Raw genomic sequence first — 22369 nt, forward strand, 5'->3', positions numbered from 1 at the left:
ATTGATATAGCTCTATCTTAAATGCAGCCGAGTTTTACCTGTACAATTTCAAGCCATAAGAGTACCAAGGTATTTGTCATTAGCAACTTAGGACAAAATTTAGGTAATTAAACCAATTCTAGACATTATGATTCTGACCCAATTCTGAAAACATCAAAATATAGAGACACGATAACCCGTACCTTACCAGTCGATCAGACCGGTCACACACCCTACCAATTAAAGGTTAAAAACGTGTTAACTGAGACACGGTGATATATCTGAGGAAGGAGTGCCTTCGTCGAACAGTAGTTTCGCATCTCGGAGGGGGGTGGGGGGGCAATGATCCATTAATCTGGCGAAGCCCATGCGGCGCCAGCGACGTACCTGCCGCGACGCGCGGACGCCTACCTAACGACACCGATCGTACATTCCATGTGTAAATGTTACGTATGAAATGGAACGTTTAATTTTTATCGGTATCCACGGGGTGTGACAACTGAGCGCTACGGGAAAATTTACCGGTCCACATCATCCACGGGGTGTGACAACGCTACGGAAAAATTTCGCGTCTTTTCGCTGGAAGTGACAATGACGCACTGATAGAGGAAGAATACTCTTTGTAATTAATAGGCTTGATGAAACTATGAAATTACATATATGTATTTAAATAAGTTTGACGTCTAACGATTATCTCGACACGTTTTACTGTAAAGTTCAAAGTTCAAATCATGAGTGAAGGGCAAGCTCCATTCAAGACATTTACACGAGTCTGATAATAAGTAAGAACTTATTTTACATACAGAACTAATCACTCATTAAAGTTCTTACGCACAGCACTCCAACTATTTTTAAAAAAATGCTAATTTTTAGCATACTTTTTTTAAGTTTAAGCATGATAAAAAATAAAAGACAATTTATTCAAATCTGATAGTGAAAAAGATCACTTATTTTTCATTACAAAATTCATCGTCTTACGCATCCCAACTTAAAAACTATTCAGAAAAAAACTTAACTAGGTTACACACGCATACTTTTGCGAAAACTAAAGTGGTATTGTATATCCACCCTTATCTCCATTCACAAGCGCTGTATAGAAGTTCCGTATATCTGGGGCTGGGGGACAACTAGGGTTTCCAGATAGAAACTTATCAAATCCGGGATAATTCTACTACGACTACTATTTATATTTGAAAAGGAAAATACCATTTATTTTCAAATAGGTACATACTTTTTTTAGATACGTATGTACGTAATTAGTTGGACTCACTGCCAGGTCAACCGTGTCATTCCTTGTTAGTTTATTTTGTCACAAAACAAGTAGGTTTTCGGAATCCGGGACAATAAGTCTGATTACTGGAATCTAATTACTGGAGACGGGAAAATAAATACGCGAAATTCCGGAAAATCCCGGATTTCCCGGTCATCTGGCAACCCTGGGTCAGCATAGTTCCGGAAACAATTCCGGATAAGGTTTTCCGTCTATTTATCGTTCGTATGTAGAGTTCCTTGGAATGTGACGTAGGCCTAATACCGGTTAATGAAAGAAAACTGGATGCTACGGAAACGCGTAGTTTTACTATGACTACTATGTTTTACGAGGCCTTCTCGGCCAGTTATTGAAGGCATAAAGTAGATTAGGTTGATTTATTCAATGATTTTTAATGTACAGCCTACATTAAAAGACATTAAGCATCTACCTAGATATCCGTTTAATTATTTCATTAACTAAATATATTTATTTACTACTTCACCATACCTAAAATATTTGATTTCTTAATTATTTACTCATTGTTTTCTTTTCTCTATAACTAACGGAATTTTCCTAAGTATCTTACAGTGACGGTATAATTTATTCATGAAGGAATTATTCGTTAGTTGGTGCATATAATACAATACTTTTAATATAACCATATACTTCAGACACGGCTGTTATTTTAATGTAATTATCATAATAATACTACAAAAATGACCTATTTTTCAGCCAAAATAACTAAAACTTTATTTACATAAGTCAAAATCACTAAAAACTACATTGACACTTCAATACAATTTTTCTACCTCCCTTTTCCATTTCCAGGTAATTCCGGTATTAACCGGTGTGGGTGAAACGCTATGTTAATTACCTCTGCGTATAGCAATCCGCTAAGTGGACCGCGTGTATCCCATGGGCTAGTGAGGGACACAACTATTGTCCCACGTCCTTTGCATTTATTAGGAACCTTGGGAAAACTTGAATAATGAATACAGATAGTAATTTCTTGAATCCCTAGTTTGAAGTATGGAACGATTTGGAATATTTTTAGTGCTAAGTGGACCGCGTGTATCCCATGGGCTAGTGAGACGCAACTATTGTCCCACATCCTTTACATTTATTGGGAACCTTGGAAACACGATTATACAAATCGAAATTTCTTAAACGATTTTTGAAGCATCGAAGAATTTACAATCTTATTGGACGATTATAGATTATCCTTGGTACCTACTTAAAAATATTCTTGTTACTAAGAGAAAAAAGAGTGAAAATCTATTTAACGGGACCAGAGTACTTACCTACTTAAGAGGATTTTATAATTTTCATTTTTCTGTATAAGATACATCTCCCGGTCACCTGGTTGATAAGATCTCGAATGATACATGACAAACTAACTGAAATATTTCACTTATAACAACAGTGATTATGAGTGATAAATCATTACAGCCACAAAAAGTAACCAAACACGATTTTATAAAATCGAATTACCATAATATAAACTATGGAATATCCTTCATTTCACGTTGGCTCTTAAATAAATTTTCCGCTCTATGGAACCCCATATAATTACCGCAATTCACTCAGTTCTTTACTTATCCCTTCGGCACCAAGTCGAGCACGGCCACCTAGCGTTATGTATTGTGACATATCGCCTCATTTGTTGCGCACCTTATGAACTGTATCGATGTATCGATATTAACATAACAAATGGCACCGCACTGGGCCAATATTTTTTATGGGTAAGCCTATTCCTGAACGAATTGCTAAAATCAAAGGAGTTTAATTTTAATTTGGAAAGTTGATGCGGCATTATTTAAAAAAAAATGTAGTACTAGTATCTTTAGCTACTAATATTCTATAAAATAAATATGAATACTTATATGTATGAGGAATCGTCATTCAGTTTATGAACGTAGATCATATGCATGACCTTTTCAAATTCAAACTGTCAAAATCTGCACATTTATCTACATAATATCATCTACAATCGTAATGTGCATCGATGCTATCTGCCAAGGTACCATTTGGTGCAGATTTGCCGATAAAATCGCGAGGACATTTTCGGGCTAACGCATTTACAGGTTGAAAATGTTGAAATACGAGCGGTTTTGTGCACGAATTTGAATGCTCGCGACACGTCAGGCGCGGAAGCGCGGCGTCGCGCCACCAGCGCCACCATATTTCAATCGCGGAATTGACACATTGCTCTCTCCCATAAAGTTTCGCGCGAAAACTTCAACCAGGCATATTTACCTACCTAAGATATTCTTCTCCTCGAAACACCGATAGCTTGACGAGTGAAAAGTTTTATTGCCGCAGATAGGTCATGCTCTAACCGGTGAAACTTTCCACATAAATTGGCGGTCATTCGACGCGAATATGCTGACTGAGGGAGTAACAAATATGCCAACTTAGGTTGTTATACCAGCGATATGTAAGTTCTGTGATACTTCGCCATTAAGTTTATGGAAACGACGGCCGAGATTACATCACACTTTCTGAAAGCTTTGTGTAATTCTTTCTACGGTGGAATGAGATTCTCGCGCGTCTATTAATCATGAATACGGATCTGTTGGCAGTTGTAAAATTCGTCGAGAAATCTTCGAGTGAAAAATTCGAACGTAATCCGTCAAACGGCCCCCTAATTTTAATTTAATTAGCAGAGGAAGTTTTCACGCGTGGGAGGCGGCCGCGCGACAATGACGCGTTAAAATGATTAATTTTTGAAGGCGGCGGAAACCGCGCGGCGCGCGAGTTCGTCTGCTGAACGAGCGGACGATTAATCTTTCCCTTTGCAAATATTCAGCGCACCATTGTGCCGATAGCACGGTATTTTTGCTCTCTTACAATACCATTAAGAAACTGGCACCGCTAGTTGGTGCTCCACCGCTCCCACCGTCCTGGCCCTTTGAAGGATTGAATAGGTGTTTTCGTTCGCGGCCGGAAAATAGGTCTCCCCTCGGTTTGGAGCATTTTTTCGGGACCACTTAGCCTTCGATAGTTATTATACGAAATGTTTTAATCTGCCGTCGTCATTGGCTGACAATGGAACTCACTAAGCGAATTTTATACAGTCATTCTTTCGTCTACTGAAAGGATGTTTCAATGGAGATTTTTTCGGTGCGTTTAGATGCATATCCATTTTGTGTTTCTTTCAAACCACCCCTAGTTCTTCAAGTTGTGCTTAACTGATTCTATTGTTGGAGCAATGAAAAGTTCAACGACTATTAATTTGAATACCGGCATTCACGCTTCTAATAAATATAGCGGTCGTTCTTTCGATCATTAAGCAAGAAAAGATGCTATTAATTTACCTATGTTTATCACCTACAGAAATAGAGGTGTCTCCATAAACCAGTTAACAAAGTAATGCAAGGGATTGTTGGTTAAATTGCTCAAATTACGCACTGCAAAAGATCTTAGGTGGGGTCAAGAGCGATGATCGTCGGATTTAGATCTGGGCTGCAGCCAAGTTCCTTCTTCGCGCGAACTCGTCGTATAAATTATTTATTTATTTTATATAGGGTTCCGTCTCTTTAATCAAACATCGATATGAATTTCACAAGATGTAAGAAGCCTATAAATGTGGCTTTTAAAACTCTTTGAAAGAATTGTATGATCTCAAAAATTATGTATAATGTTGCAATGCCCTCACAGGGCTCATGTTCTGGGACTATTTTATTTTTAATGCCTTGTTTGTACCACATGAAGCAATAAAGATATTATGATTATGATTAACCCGAAAAGATAAAACACAAAACGGTTGCTAGGTTATAGGAAAAATAGGATTAAAAGTACCTAATTAAAAGCTTCTTAAAACGCTAAATATTCGCGAGGCATCGCGTAAGTAATACGCGTAAAATAAGATTACTATTTTTGTATTAAATGACCGTATAGAGATAATATGCCGTTCACCGTTCTTCATGTCAAGAATATTTCTGGGTAGGTACTAACGTGTGGAATGTTCCTCCTAAGTGGGAATTTAAGAAACGCTGCCGTCCTGCAATTCTGGGCAATATTTAGACACGTCTAAAGTGTACAGAACAGGTTTTTGAGGTGTCAAGCACATTCAGAAATGTGCTCATCAAAATAATTTGGTCCGGAACCATTCTAAGGAATGTCTTAGCGCTCATCTTTACTACCCAATAGCCATTAGTTTTGTTCCTGATGAATTAAAGTTGTTGCGTCAGTGGCGTGAGATAATTTGGCAGATGTCAAATGCCAAGCTACGGGAATAGTACGCGATTGTAAATTTTAACTCGTTAAATATATGTGCCAAGTAATTGCCACGATAAACGGCAAATGCACTAATGTAAAACGGCTCAATTGTTTTAAACTGATCTGTTGATCTTTATTTTAAAACAAAAGTATTTTTCTTCATCTTTTGTGCAAACAATTAAGAAGATTATAAATAATTCACCTTGCCACCGCGATCTATTGTACAGCTAGCGCCATCTTTTGAGAATAACTCAATCTATCTTATTCACTTTGAGTTTAATTAACCTATTAGTAATAATAACACGCAGTAATTATTACAAAATATAGGTACCTGGATAGTTACGATTGCCAACAGTTCGCCAGAAATGTCAATTTCACGGATTAATTTTGAACCATAATTCTTTAGTGTAAGGTTGACATTGCAAACTATATTTTGCATTACGAATCAACCTAATAATAAAATTATACCTATGCAACGTTGTATTGTATTGGTGAAACATCGTATTGTTTTAATTTCTTCCTTTCTTTATTGTAGAGGAAAAATCCATTCGTGACCACAAATCCTTGTCATTGTTAGTTATAATAATATGAATATAAATAATTAATTTAATGTTGTAATTACAGTGAAATGCATAATAAATCATGGAATAGCGCGAGAACATCGGACTATGAATTCTTATTGCAAAGTCGCACTTATTATAAGTACAGTTGCCGCGAATACTCGCTATTATTCGGTATTCGGCATTACTCGACATTTTTTTGATATTCGTCGAATACCGAATAATAGCTAGTATTATTCGGCATTCGGCGAATAGTCGTCTAAAATAAACTTTTAGTGACCAAAAAAACTAATGAGTTAAAAATAATCATATTTTATTATTTTCCCTAACAAAACAATACACAACATCAATTATTATTTATAATTATGTACCTGTGCCTATCATATTCATGAAATTAAATTAGTTAGGCTTTTTAATTAATATTTAAAATCCAACAGAGGCAGATTGTGGTACAAAAAATCATTTTTTTCTGCACGTTCGGGAGCAAGTCGGTTTCGTTTTTCCTCGTAAATTAAACCTGCCTCGGAAAATAGTTATTCCGGTGGCGAATTTTAATTTCCACTTTCCAAAACTTTTTTGTGGCAGAAATAATAGTAAATAACTTGTATTATTCAATGATATGGTAGAGATCAAAATATTATTAATACTTCTCGAGATATGTCAATTTGAAATTATCAAGAGCCACCGAAATTGTATTTGAGCCACCGGAATTAAGAACCAATCCACCGAAATTTATTTATACAGCGGACTTCGGAATGTTACGGATGATTGTCTCAAATTACTTATTTATTTGTAATCAATTAAGTATTATTATCCAGTAAAGATGTTTATAATTAAAAACAATATTCAGGCCTGTGTTGTGACCCTAAAAAAAGCATCAAATCTTCCCACGTGAGTCGTAATAGCCGACTAAGGAATCAAAATACTAGAGGGTGGGCTGCAGCATCTTTCCGGGTATTATACTACCATACTGGAACTACCAACCAGCCTGCTAAGCATGGTGATAACGGCAAAATCCCTCCATAGAGAACAAATCCAAAACTTTCTGGCTCTAGCCGCCAACAGCCCCGTTATTCTAGAGTCATCACAAAGACATCATACATGACCCTCAAACCCAGAAACCAACTCTAGTCCCGGGAGGGCGACCAACTGCCCCAGGTTGGTGTTAGGTTTATCTTCCATAAGTAAAAATATTGGTCCAGGCTAGCCAAGTTTTCATGATGGTATCATACCTATCCTATACTCAGAATTACGCAACTAATTATTCGCTAAAGACCATGCGAACTGGAGATTAAGTATGAAGATATTTTTAGATCTATACCAGCTACTGAACTAACACATTACATATTTGTGACAGGGTAATTTAACGGAAAACTATGCAAACCTAGCGACAATGAGCTAGATGAAAGTAGTACAATTAAGAAAAGGAGGACTAAATCCAGCCAGCCTCATAGAGAGAGAAGGCCTAGCAAAAGATGCCAGAACTGTAAAAGCGTACTGAGCTGCACCCTAATAGTACTGCAAAAATCAAAATGTAGTAAACATTTTTTAGACGAACAGGCAATTTAATCACATTTGCATTCTCCGATCACCACACAGCTTATGACCGCAGTCTATGAAGGAACACTATCTGCGGTTGCGATCCTCATCAGTGAGGGACCGAGGAAGAAGAAGAAGTCATCACCGAAATAGAAGAATGCCGAATAAAAGATGCTCAAAAGCTGTCGACTGATGAAGCCTAAGCCACGACCAGTGCCAATCCAGCTCCAAAGCCCCACGAATTTTCATCTCGAGTGGCAGAATAGATTGCAACCTACGAGACTAGGGAAATTTTAGCTGTTTCAGGACTATTCTCATCTGTTTTTAAGATTCTGCTTAGTATCGATGTATAAATAGCTATCCAAGTCCTCACGCTGATACAAAGTGTATTATAGAGACGATTTTTTTGTAATAAATCGAAAGTATGTATTTGCGAGGACCAAATTGAATATACCAACATGAATAACGAGGATAGCAGAACCATTTTGGTAAATGCCTAAGCTGCTAGGAGAGATTAAGAAGCACTACTAGTAATTAGGCTGAAGATCGAGATTATTCCGACACTTTAGCGAAGATATCCTAGACTTTAGCTTGAGTGAGATTAGAATGCCCTATTAAAAACAACAAGGTATGTACCAGGAGATAATGAAATCACAACTGAGCTTATGAAATCAGATGGAATGCTAGTACTAAAGTTCTCTTAAATACCACCATGTTTATTGGTCGATAAACCAAAAAATAAGACATGGTGGTGGTGCTAGAGACTGGAATGGAATGGACGTTGGCGATGGTCCAGAGTCAGGTGAGGCAGCTTTTTCCTGAAACATCCAGTCTCCCAGACAACCTCATTTTCGAAAAGACGTTTGTAATACTACGTACATATTTAATGCTGCGTCAAATTATGCAGAAGACTGAGGACTATAATCAGTCATTATTATTGGCCTTTTTGTACCTTCTTCGATTCGGTCAAGACCTGGGCTGTGCTACAGTCTCTTTAATGGCGTCAAATTGACTGTCGATACATGCAACTTCTGAAGTATTTGTATGAAAACTTCATCATATCAGCCCTCCTCCAAGATCAGAACTCGAAACTTATCTGATTGCTGCGAGGGTTCAGAGTTGGAGACACCATAATCTCTTAAAGTCTTCACTACCTCCCACTTAGAGGTTTTCAAGCTTCTGAGCTAGACCGAGCTCAGTATCAAGATACGGCGAGTACATCACACAACTTCGATTCACTGACGATATTGTAGTTATGACTGAGACCTTAGTAGACCTAGGTACAATGCTCCAGAGCCAATAAGACCAATTCCGGCAATAGATTCGCCACCGAAGCCACCGAAATTGCGCCACCGGAATTGAAAAACTGTTACAAAATTCAAATTATAAAGAAAACTATAATTCTGATAAATAATTTCTGTATGCAGATACAACAAAACACCAAACTTTAATCATGTTAAAGAATCGTTTAGCATCTAAGTAAGTAGCTTTCACTCATACACTTGCCAGCGAAATTGAAAAATTTTGTATTCCTGTGCCGCTGATACTAATATTTATGGGTCTACTGGAAAAACAATACCACAAGTCGCAAGTCTTTATAGCCCGATCAGGAGGACACAGTTGAGTGATGCAGGGAAGAAGAACTCTACGTCTCTCAAAGCTTCTTTGGAGAAGTAAGAGAGTGTCGAAATTGAGCCACTGTAATTGCTTTTTTTCGTGGGACAGTTTTGAAAGGCTATTTAAAACACTTAAAATATGAAATATCACATTTCTTTCATATCATTTGGAAGTCTTATTTAATGTATTTTATGGCTATACTATTTTTAAATTACTAGAATCCCCGAGAAAGAAGGAATAACACAATTTATGAGTAGAAATAGAGTTAGGACGCGCCACCGCTATTAGATTTTGGGTCTTTAAAATTTTTTTTAGTACATAAAATAACTACCTATTGTCCTGAAGACTTTGCTATCGTGTAAAACGCTGTATAAACTATATACAGAAAAAAAATCATCGCTCTAGTTACATTTCTCCCATCGATTCTCAGCTCCGCCGCGTAAAAAACGTGTTTGGGATATTCACCCATTTAGCAAGCTTACTTAATATAGGAAATCTATTCTTATTGGTACTCAAAGTCCACCATTCATATGGGTTTATTTTTCTGTCAGCCATTGCTAATGCGATGTAGTGGGCGATTTCTTCAGCAGTGGCATTCTTGGGGTGCTCTTCAGTAGGTTGCTCTATAGATGATTCTTCAAAACATGCCTAAAATTTACTACATTTATATGTAGGTAGGTATGTATAACATGAAACAGATTTCTTTAACTTTATTGTTTTCTTTTCTCACAACCTTAGAAGAAATTAGAAATAATTTTAATATTTTTATGTCGAATAGTAATGTCGAGTTATTCGACTATTCGCCAAAGTGAATGGCGATTAATCGGTATTCGACTATTCGCTATAACCACTATTCGCGGCAACTCTAATTATAAGGACCTATAGATGCTCTTGTCTAGATTAATATACAGTCTCTCTAATATCTAACAATCTCGTCGTTTCAGCCAAATGACGTCCACTGCTGGACAAAGGCCTCTCCCAATATTTTCCACAATGAACGGTCATGCGCTGCCCGCATCCAGGCTCTTCCCGCTTCCCTTTACCAGATCGTCGGTCCACCTACAAATAACAAATGTAACTAGATACATTAGGTAATTACAAATCATTCGTTAGGTATATTTAGTATCCTCTCGATTTGGTACGATTAATCGGTTTACAGAAAACATAACTTTAAAGGACAAGTTTTGACAATCAGAAAGAGTTGTTTTTCACTCACTCTTCCCACGGATGTTGTATAAGAACCAAGGGACAAATATATGCGAACTTTAGATTAGCCCCATTCATCCTCATCCTTGTTAAGTAAATCCTTAGAGGAGGTATTTGTCCAGCAGTGGACGTCATGCTTCAGCTTTCGTTTCAACGAAAGTCTACCCAACCCGTCAGGCCAGCGCGTGAGGAGTATAGACTAAATCTTCCATTTAACTAAGGCTCTGATGACCCTCTCTATAGTCATCCTGCAGTGACAGTGGAGACTAAATAATCTGATGATGATGATGAGTCAGCCAAAGTAAGCCAATTGATGAGTGGTGCCATTCCAATTATGGTATTGGTCATTCACGTTCAAAGATTGTAATTACGAAGCCACGTCATCAACCTAATTATAATTTGATATCAGTGGTTTGCTACCGAGGCCAATGTTACTGATAACGCGTTTGATCGCATATTTCTATATGGGCTGAAAAGGGATGGATATATTCTAAACGTTGCACTTTAACGAAGATATTGGCTGGAAATGAGCTGGGTTATCTCAGCGATTAGGAGTCCTAGTCCCATTTTTAATGAGGTTAAGTACATGTTTAATATTAAAATCAGAATTGTTTTCTATTTATCATAATTAATTACTAGTACTATTTGTTTCCCTACATTTATTTTTAGGCCCGGAAATACGTCGTCAGATATAACTTTAATTAATTTTGCCATACTGCGTGAAACAACTAGAACTTGAAAAAAAACTAAAATTCATCGATTGCAATAAGAACTGAATCTACAGGGTGTTAGGTAAATGGGTATATGAGCCGACACTAGCCCATGTTAACATGGTTATATAAATGGTATGGTGAAGTCAGAAAATTGATATCTTCATTTTAATTATTTTATTTTTAATACAAATCGGATTTTATAAAATTTATTTTGTATGAAAATTTAAAAAAATAAAATGATGATATCAAATTTCTGACTTCACCATACCATTTATATGCCCATGTTAACATGGGCTAGTGTCGGCTCATATACCCATTTACCTAACACCCTGTATAAGACTAGATAGGAGGAAATCCTATAAAAAAGGTGATTCTGATTCTCAAAGAACGTTTTCAACACGCTGTTAGCATCATATTATAGAAAAGAAAAACTTTCCTGACGTATTAAAATTGCTGGAGAAAAATCTCGATAATTAAATGAAGTCCATTTAACAAGAAAAGGAAAATTATTTGTTGACCCGTTATGGAGTGGACTGCAATTCCTATGTTGAGAGATAGACCTGGTGGTAGTAAAAATATTCTCAGCAATTGTTTATTAGGGAAACTCAGATATGGGCCAAAAAATTGTAGGTATTGCTCAAGACAGTAAAAGAACTTCAAAAAACCAAAAACAGTATCAATAAAAAAGTAAAAAGCCATAAAGAATTATCAAAGAGAATTACTGGCAAAACTGTCAGCAATATTACTAATTACATAATTACTAAAACTTTCCTCTTATCAATGTAGGGAATTTCCCACTGACGGGACCATGACAATTGACCATATTTAATACGATAAGCCGTCCTTATAGATTTAGCCTGTGATCTCACATGATGTAGGTTATCTGAAGTATCCGCATTCGAGATTAATTAACGCTGATTAATTTCTACTTAAATCAAAGGTTAAAGATAAGTTAAATAAAATACAGTTATAGTTTTTCTAACGGACTAGCGGCCACCCGCGACTTCGTACGCGTGGATCGCGTTTTACCCCCTTAGGGTAGGCGCACACCGTTGATTTTTCGTCGGCCGATAGTTTAGTCGGGCAGTTGATCAGTATGGGCATGTATGGGAGTGCGCACACTACGCCGATTCGATTTGGCCGATTCTTCATACAAATTAAAATCGGGTACCGTTACAACTATCGGCCAACTAAAATTCAACGGTGTGCGCCTACTCTTAGGGTCCACCGTTCATAGTGAGCACCTACGCTCTAACATGAACCCCCATGCAAAATTTGAGACTCCTAGCACTTTGTATGTAGTTTCTGAGATTTCTTGATGAGTGATTCAGTCAATGAGTGTCCTTTCGCTTTAATAGATACAGATTAATAAGTATAAAATATATTACGACAAAATTTAGGTTCTAATGAAGAATCAGAAGTTTAATTTAAGAATTATGTTATGTAGTAACGATTTGCGTCCCAATTTAGCACAAGTATACAACTTGACTAGGATAGAAGAAAGGTACGAGTAACCAATTTATCTGAATTGAATTGATCAACATTTAAATAATATGTATTTTGTAACATGTAACACGTCCACGTGCTCCCAGTCAAATAATGCGTGCAGTGCACGCCATGCACCAGCTGTATTTATTTATCGATTTCAACATTGCATGAAAGTTATTTATAATCATGGAACATTTGTAGAATTTTTTCAGAGTGGAAAACGCCAGAAATTTGTAGAGGTTACCAACGTTACGCAAACAATGCTAAAGAAAGTGTTGTAAACATTTATCAGTAGGAAAGGTCCTCTTAAAAGTTTAGCTTTATACCTACTTACCTATCTCTAGGTCTAGATAGTTTTCTAAAGTCAAGTCTTGTCTTAAGAAACGTGCGTGAATCTAATATGTATACTTGAAGTTCAGTTTTGAAATATCCCATTCTCAAGCGAATAAACGTTTCTAGCTATTTGTATCGTCTAAAAAGCCTAGTTCCACCTAGCGTGGACCATTGGCGAGAACATTACGGTGATTTATAAGGCTCCCAGATATAAATCCAAGAGTATGGGGCTAAAGCACGCCTACCAGTTTCCCTATCTCCACTTTCTACATATTTACTGTCTGTTTAATGACTCCTTTCTCGTAGAATTCTTGAGGAAGTTTCTAAATCCTGACGATTATTCTTCGCGTCGAGGAGATCGCTTGGAAAGCGTTTGCTTCTGACGTATTGAGCTTTATTGTCATAAAAGCTTTAATTTTCATAAAGCTCTTTTATTTTCTTTGCATCAAGTGAATTAGTTTAAAAATGCCCTAAAACTTTAACAAACCTAAACAGTTTTATGAACGTAACCTTTCTTGTTATGAATATCAGTCACTACTTAATTTCCTTTACAAGTTTTCTAGAATAATAAATGTTTCTTTTACTTACTTTAGCTAATATTATTCCTTTGGATTTTCAAGATTTCATTAAAATTTAAATTCGTAACTATAAGCATTCTAATAAGCTCCATTTGTTTCAAAATGTATGCGCAAACATTAACTAAATGCAAAATCTTAAATGTAATATCTCCTCGTCAACTTGATTCCGAGTTGTGAATTTCATTTGACTTCAAACATCACAACAATACATTAATTCGGCGTTTTCGAAACGTAAAACGGATTACAAAAGTTTTTGGAAGTTAATTTTCAAAGGTTCTCTCACCTTTCTCTGTGTTATGTGACCATTGTTCAGTTAATTTCCTCCTATTTGGGCTCCCAAAGAACTTGTGCGGCTTGACTTTGAAATAATGAAACCTAATTATAAAGACTTCGTTTACTGTAAATTATTCGTTCATAATAGCTGTACCTTGATTCATATTCTGGCGTAGCTACGAATAATCTTTATCAACAAGAAGAATTTATCAATCTGAATGTATCAAAGATGAATATTTGGACAATGTTATCTTACTCTAATTTAAGTTAAACCAAGATTTCTCATTAACATGATGTGAAAAAACAACTATAAAGGTTCCTCCTTGTCAGGACTACGTAACCCTAAAAAGGACTACCAAACATAGTGAAGTGACTATCTAGAGACACGCAATGTAGGATGAAGTGTAGTAGTACATTTTAGTAATGAAAATGGTTAATATGACATACGAGTACACGTCACAAGATCTTAAATGATTATAAATTTACTGAATTGATAATCCTGAATCCATGTGAATAATAAAATCAAGGATATCATATGAAATTGATGTTTCAGTTTCATACATTACAGAGCTCTATCAAGTCGAAACATTTGATTGTGCCCCCAATTTATTTATTACAGTAGCTGGCTTCCACGAAGACCCGTTTTCCTTCATTACTGGTATCTTATTCAGCTCGCCGACCAGGTGGGCTAGAAAATTGTGCGTAATGACGTATTCAAATCAGGCCGACTCCGGAATCCGACCTCAGTTAAATAGAATTACGAAAATTTCAATGTTTTATTAAGTTAAACTTTGCTTCGGCAGTTCTAAGTGAATTTATTCCTACTTAGTTATCGGCTCGTGGAAAAGTCATCTTGCTAACGTTTCGGTAAGTTGAATAATTAAATTTGTCAGTGGTGGTTGGCACGTCACTGAATTTCTTGAAATTTGGAAGCCGTCACGTCTGGAGGCGCCCGCCACCGTCTTATTGTGTAATCGCGATTCTCTAATTTGAATTATTTATTATTTGATTTCGCACTTAGAGACTCGGAAAGCGCCTGCCCGATTTTTATTGTAATTCGATTTGGGTTGTGGAAGAATTGAAATGTGCCATGATTTTCGGATTGAATGAAACGTTTTGGACGGCAAGGACTTCATTACGCATTGAATTTCTGTTGTAACTTCTGAGATTGAACTGGACCATTGTATTTTAATGCGGTATTTGAGTCCAGTGGCTACAAGTCTTGATTAGTCTAGGATTAGATTCCCTGACAACGCATGAAGTAGTATAATAATCATGGTTGCTGTCCTTAAAAGTTTATATTACCTTAAGATGATATAAACCTAAACTCTTGAACCACCATTCGTCTATATTTAAATGAATATGTTGAAATATAAAAGAAACAAGGTTACAAACGCAATCGCTTAACGAAATCCATAAGCAAGCAAGGTTCGGTAAGCTCGATAATTTCATTCACCTAATACCGCATGGGGCCGGGCGTTTATATGCGCATACGTTACGCTGTGACGCATTTTCTGAAGGTACACCGGTAATACAGGGTGAAGTTTTGGATAAATTTTGGAAGTTGTACTTGGAACTGATCATTTGTTTCAAAGAGCATAAGTAGTCTCTATAACGGTTACTAACACTGTAATATTCGAACTCGGTTGAAAATCCGATATCATGAGTCTTTTAGATCGAACTTTAGCAATACCTATACAAATTATGAAAACATCTGTTTTGACTGATCCAGATAAGAAACTTTAATTGTAAACTGCATGTCTATTTCTAAATCTTGTTGGTTGGGTTTGTAATGTGCATCAAAATCTATTTTAATTATTTTAATCTAATCTGTCGCTTTTCTAAATTCTAAGAATCACATTAAAATTAATTGGTTGTAAGCGCATTAAACGCCCTTCTCAGATTGCAACCCTCTGTAGAGTATAACAATGAATTCAGAGAGACCTTCATTGGACACTCAGTGTGTCAAACTAAGATAATATAATGTTCTGAATAATGCAACAAACCTTCGGTAGTCGTTGTCAGTTCTACGTATCGTGAAGAAAATTTAATGTGTCCAATAGCTCAGGTAGGTATCAATTTAATTTGAATTTCAATGGACAGCATGTTTATTATATTAGCCTTTGGATACCGTTGATCTCTTAACGTTACTCCAGAATAAGCTATTGTATAATGAATAAGATCGTAAAGATGTAAAAAATAGGCTTCTCTAAAAATATTTGATCATTTTAATGGCGTCAGAAAACAAGCGTCAGTCATAAAGAAAATCATAAGCCATTGGTTCGATTGCGTAACGGTTTATAACAACGGGAATTCGAAATTTAAGTCGCTGGAGCATTTAGGGGAGTGCGACGGTAGACGGTTAATTCTCCCCATAAGGGTCGCGCTGGCGCCAAGGTTCTTGCCGTAGACAAAATTCTAAGTACGAAAACGGGACTCGGCTACCCACAGAGCTTAGACTTTACTGGAAGCGCGGAAATACATTTTGACATTTGCAAAACAGGCTAGTCAAATGGCAATGATTTGATTTCCTTGTCAATTTACAATAATAATATGCTCTAAATTTGAATATGTATTATATTAAGCCGAAGATTATTTCAATTTAAATATTTTTCCTCCATTTTGTCTTACATAAAATGCCAACTATTGATGATAGCAGATTCAATAAGCATTGTATTTGAAACGGTATATTCAGGAGAATTATAAATAGGAATTTATCTGTCTACAAAGTATGCTTCCAGGAAATATATCCATACGTCATACAGAATGACACACTCGGCACCAGTATACATAAAATAAAATGAGGCACATCCCCCAAGATTATATGTCCTGTTGTATCCACAAAAGGTATGGCTTTCAGTACCCGCTCAATCTTCACTGATGCGCAGAGAAATACGACCGTAGAAACCATAATATAGCGTCCTGAAAAAAACTTGTAAATCACGCGAATTCAACGCAGGTTGTACGTGACGTTACATGAGCAGAAAATTCGATTAGCCTTTACTGAACGTCAGCAAACTATGCCGCTATCTTGGTATACCAACGATAAATTACTCGAGAAATTATGCCATGCCGAAATTCAGAAATAAATATTAATGTCATGGTCATAAATCCAGGAGCACACTAAATCTGGATGGGATTCGGAATCTTCATGAAATAAACCTGGCGGCTATAGATAGGGACAATTACTCTCCATCGTAAAAGTTGTCATTTGTCTGTGGTGCCTACAGTGATATAATAACATTGTAAATTCTTCGCGGGCGCTATCATGTTTTCACGCACTCTTTTCGCTTAAGCAGAATGTTTTTCATTTTATTCTTCTTGTTACCTTTGAAGCATTGCCATCTTTGTCTTTTCATTGATCTATGTAATGTTGGTTATTACCAAGATATCTATCTCAGTTCTGAGAATTAGTTACTGACTTTTTATACCCTGCTCATCTCTATGCACTCTGGGTAGCATAAATTAGATAGGCAGAGCCGTTATATGAAATCACTCCCGCTCTTCTACATTTTCCAGTTCGGTCGACCCATCCATGGTAAGGGCTGCTGTCGGCAAATCTATCAAATCTTCCTCAGTCTCAGCATAGATACTTTATCCAAGACTACTTTTGAGTTATTAAAAAATGGTGTGTCAGACAAGCTCAATCTAGAACATGATTTCGACTTACCTCCATCTTCTTTGGGTAGCTAAAATCAGTAGATGGAGCCGATGTATTGAATCACTGTCCTCGCTGTCTGCATTTGTCAGTCCAGTCAACCCGTGGTAAGGGCTACTGGCGACAAATCCATCAAAGCGTCGACGGCCCATTTGTTGCGTGTGTTTTCACGCTTGATAAATCGAGGAGTCGTCCACATTCACGCGATTTATGAACAGGCCCAATTGTTGTGTAATACATAAACTTAATTGGCCAGATGATAAGCGACGTTTTTCGACTGTTCTTTCCATCCCCGATAAAATGAAATTATCAATGAATGCAATAAAAATCTGTAAAGTCCGCGTCGACCTAATGTGGTAATTTGAGTGACTCAATTATGTATTTTGGTTGACTTGATTTGGTTGCATAATTTCCAAAGTCAGGCATGAGCTAATTAATGAAACGATAGCAATCAATATTGAAACTAAAGCTGAACTGAAATTCTCGAAGGTATATTACAAAAAGATCTCTCCTGAGATGTAGTGAATAGACGGCATATTTGGCTTTCATTCCAAATACCCAAGCGCCACATATTTACATGACGTACGTAACGTAAGTGGCGTTAGTCGGTGGGCACGCAGAAATTATTTATGGACTCCTTTATTGCTAAACTTCATTCGTGTCTGTGGTCGCTGTTATTCCTTCGACGGAAAAAGTTGTGAGATTTTATTGCCGGTGTGAGATAGGACACGTTATTGCACTAACTTTGCACAGTAGACGGAATTAAAATAGATTTTTTGTGGTCAGGAGCGGGAACGCCCGGATGCGTCCTTTGCAGTTTATGACCAACTATTTTTAACTTCACCTCAGACCACTTTGTAGTCGCGATTCATGGCGGCAACAACCGTGAAACCATTTACCACACGTTTACTATCCTCGTTGGTGGAAATATAAAAACTACGCAAGCTGAAAATAGGCAAGTCATGAGAGCATTTACCGCCAAAACTAAATATAAAATGACGGTATCTTCATGCCCTACATAAATACGTGGCATTTTAACTAGGTAAATTTGAGTAAATCATCCTGTTAGATTTAATATGCTCTTTGATTTTGCTATAGGGACGTGTTTTTGTGTTTATACGAATTTCAGTACTAACTAAGATGATTATCAGCTGGATATTTCTTAAATCATCAATGTTCCTACACTTTTTGAGATTTTAACGAGTGTCCATCTTTCCAGAACTCGATCCGGCATAACCTGTCGCTGCACAATCGCTTCATGCGGGTCCAGAACGAGGGCACGGGGAAGTCGTCGTGGTGGATGATCAACCCTGACGCCAAGCCCGGGAAGTCGGTTAGAAGGCGGGCTGCGTCCATGGAGACGTCGAAGTTTGAAAAGAGAAGAGGGAGGGTTAAGAAGAAGGTAAGGATATAGGATACTCTTAACACATAGTACCTAGTACTCTTAAAAATGAAAATACAAAGTATACTCTTTTTTTTTTATCCACAACTAGGAATCTCTTGGGCTCTTTATAATCAACTTGTCGCCAAACTCCTTAAAACGGCGAAAATTTTTGACTTTAGTTGGTTTATCTTGTTTTCATTCGCTCTACTGTGTCTCTTTATCTAACTACTCTCTCAGTCCCATACGAGTCGTTATTTAGAGTTTACATTGAGGTTCTAGTTGTGGTTCTAGGCTGTATCTGACTGCTTAGCTTCGAGACCTAAACCACAGTGTGCCTAAACCGTTCATAATATGTCTGCTCCTAGATTTAAAAAAAAATCATTAGAAATTTAGGAGTGATAAGTAAGTGGTCGGCACTCCTAAATTAAAGTAAAGTCGAATGTGAATATTCCGGAAAAGATCCGTAGAGTCTTTGGTATTCGATAAATAATATCGGACTCATAGTAGTCATGTCTGCTAAAACTTTTGATGATGTGGTCAATGTTTACTATGTGTAATTCGGAACATGGCACTAAAACAATCGTAAAGCGAATTCGTGCATCAATGCATGCACGCGTATGTTAGACCCACACTATGACGCAAGCAGCATAGATTTAAGTAGTAGTTGTTTTCTATTTTAGTGGAAACAATGTCATTTATTTTAAAATTATTTGCATCTCGTGGGAGTCGGACGATAATTGAAAATAAGTTCAAAGTGCAACTGCATGCAAAACATGTTTTACTTATGAAGGTTTCAGAAATATCTATTTTTAAAACCATACTTTTTTACAGGCTGAGGCGTTGAGGAATGGTGTAACAGCTGACGCGACTCCAAGTCCCAGCAGTTCAGTTTCAGAAAGCCTAGATATGTTCCCAGAATCACCTTTGCACAGGTAACTATCACTTTGTTTGCTGGAGTACTAAGCTTAGCATAGTTTAGATTATTAGAGTCATACCAGAATAGTTCCACGGTCAGATTATAGCCACAGATGCAAGAAAATTTAAAAGAACTGTGGCACCACGCCAACAATGTCAACCCGAACGGATGTAGCGAATAGCGATACTAATTCGACTTTAAAGGCATAATAACTTACCTATGCGGGTAATACAATAGTGAGTTTTGCCAAAACCGCGAAAATTCCCAATACATTTTAAATACGGCTTCTTGGGAATATTGAAATTTTACGAGTACTAGAAACAAAGTGAGGTGGATGATACACCCGCTATAATAAAACTATCGGCATAAAGCGGCGTTGACCAGACTAATAAAATTGAGTTATTGCAACACTGCTACTTTATGATAAAAGGTTTTAAATCATTCACAACCATTAGATGATGAGTTATGTGGACGCTGAATCTCGTCATTTCGGCGATATTTAACATTTTTATTGCCGAATATCCATCGGGATTGCGGGCATAACTTTTATTTTGGACAGTCGTCCTCGAGGCCGGAGGAGCGTGCCGACAGCACATTTCTTACAGAGCATTTTTGTCATTGTTTGTAGCAATAAAAATATTTCTGCGCTGACCATTGAACCCGTTATGGTGATCGCTTCATTTAGCATACTTTATATATTATGTTAGCGGGCCTCTAAATAGACATTAGATTTGCATGTTCCCCATTACACTCCGTGTTATACTGTCTAGAGAGATCCTATTAGATGAACTAGCTTTAAGTTTTCTTTCGGCTATCAATTTTGATTATTTGCCCTTTGAATATCGACTTTATTTTGTGATCGAGAGGTATCGAGCACATGATTTGGTTGATGTTTGAGGTCTATTATGTTGACGCTTGTTCGCTTGCGCGTAGCAACAGTTTCCAGTTGTCGCCGGACTTCCGCCAGAGGGCGCCGTCCAACGCGTCCTCCTGCGGGCGCCTGTCGCCGATCCCCTCGATGATCGCGACGGAGCCTGACTGGGCCTCAGAGTACACGACAGCGGGCGACTTCACGCCGAGTAGCGATTTCTCCCAAGTCGACTACGTGCAAGAGGAGCAACTGGCTGGCTCGCTAGCTGACTCCATGAAGCTGCAAGGGGCTGATCCATTCCTAAACACGTGAGTAACGCTTTCAACTAGGATCTGACCCGCAGTCTTACCCGGTTCAAAGATTAGGCAGTATTGTGCTGCTTACCGCTTCGTTCGTGAAGTAATAGTCGCCTAGTCCTAGATGCTTCGCTTCCTTAGAATTGTTACTGCAAACTTGATTTATATGTTTTGTTTAACAGAAAAGGATGCAAAGGTGCATTCATGCACGAAGTGTTAAGTTCAACAAAGGTCTGGCAAATCAACCTCAATCAAACAAGTTTTTTTTTATAATTGCCAGTTACTACCACATAAGTTTAAAGTAACTACAAAAAATTAGGAACAATGGAGCAATTAAATAAAATTGGAGACCAACACAAAAACTGATTAGCATTTCCACAACGAGTTCCGAGAATTCTTGGGACCTAAATTATTTTTATTGTATAATAGTTTCAAATCTGAAGTAAGGTTTGAAATAAAATAGGCTTTTAATCTCTAGATCACAAAGTTATCCAATTTTATTGTTAGATTTAAACTTAAATCATACCCTACCTATCCCAGAATTTTATTAAGAACATTATCGGAAATCTTTTCGATTCTGAAATATACAAGTGATACACGATAATCACCCTGTGGGAAAAAGTTACTTTCTTTCCATGATGAGATAAACATTTACTGTAACAGCATTCACCATAAGATCAACAGGGTATTGTGTATAGTAGGTAACATAAAAGTTGGATCACACAGGTACGTCCCAACGACGTCATCTTCATCCTCCGGCGGCAACTACCGGTACGCTTACGGAGCGTGTCCGAGGCATCCTCTGTACGCTCATCCAGCTCATCCGGCTCACCCGGCGCATCCTACACATCCTCACCAACATGCCCTTGACCACTTCGTCAGGCCACCGCCGCCTGCTGACCCTGCTGATATCATGCAGACTGGTAAGACATTGAAATTTGTCTTTATAACTCTATTCTTATGTGTCTCTTAAGTATAATGATATTACTAGTATGTAACGTGACAAACTATGGGACAACCCATTTCGCCTCTGCTCACAGTAGTTACTTACACTTACTCATTAATAAATCCATCTACGAGTGCGAATATAAGATCTTCCCAACTCGTCTGGTCAGCGTGAGGAGTGATTCCCAAATTCTTTTTTGCATCTAGTGAATTAGAAATGGTCGTCAAATCGCCTGCTGATAATGATGATGATGAAGCCCTTGTAAATAAAACCTTATTAGCAATTAAATCAACAGGAAATTCAAAAAATATTGCAACTTTGTGACTATGTTTTGATTGTTTTTATCCAGAGAACAGCCAGACGCAAATGGTGACGACATCAGACGCAGCGCTGTTGAACGGCGGTCTGATGGTGCAGACAGGAGCTATGGGCCCCACGACGGTGATGGGGCAGATCATGGGAGCCCTCAACACGGGCCTGGCGGAGGACCTGAACATTGAGGCGCTGGAGCACGGCTTCGACTGCAATGTTGATGAGGT

General features: G+C 37.4%; 1 protein-coding gene across 1 annotated transcript in view; it reads left to right on the plus strand.

Annotated features, from left to right (window-relative positions):
• The window catches only part of LOC135073971 (forkhead box protein O), a 127140-nt gene that overhangs the window by 89687 nt on the left and 15084 nt on the right, over nucleotides 1–22369 (plus strand). Inside the window, exons 3-7 of the mRNA XM_063968243.1 lie at nucleotides 18637–18819; nucleotides 19633–19733; nucleotides 20651–20896; nucleotides 21611–21807; nucleotides 22180–22367. Of these exons, the coding sequence (XP_063824313.1) occupies nucleotides 18637–18819; nucleotides 19633–19733; nucleotides 20651–20896; nucleotides 21611–21807; nucleotides 22180–22367 (915 nt within the window). The remainder of the gene's footprint in view (nucleotides 1–18636; nucleotides 18820–19632; nucleotides 19734–20650; nucleotides 20897–21610; nucleotides 21808–22179; nucleotides 22368–22369) is intronic.

This window comes from Ostrinia nubilalis, chromosome 8, assembly GCF_963855985.1.
Source record: "Ostrinia nubilalis chromosome 8, ilOstNubi1.1, whole genome shotgun sequence".
Taxonomy (NCBI): Eukaryota; Metazoa; Arthropoda; class Insecta; order Lepidoptera; family Crambidae; genus Ostrinia; species Ostrinia nubilalis.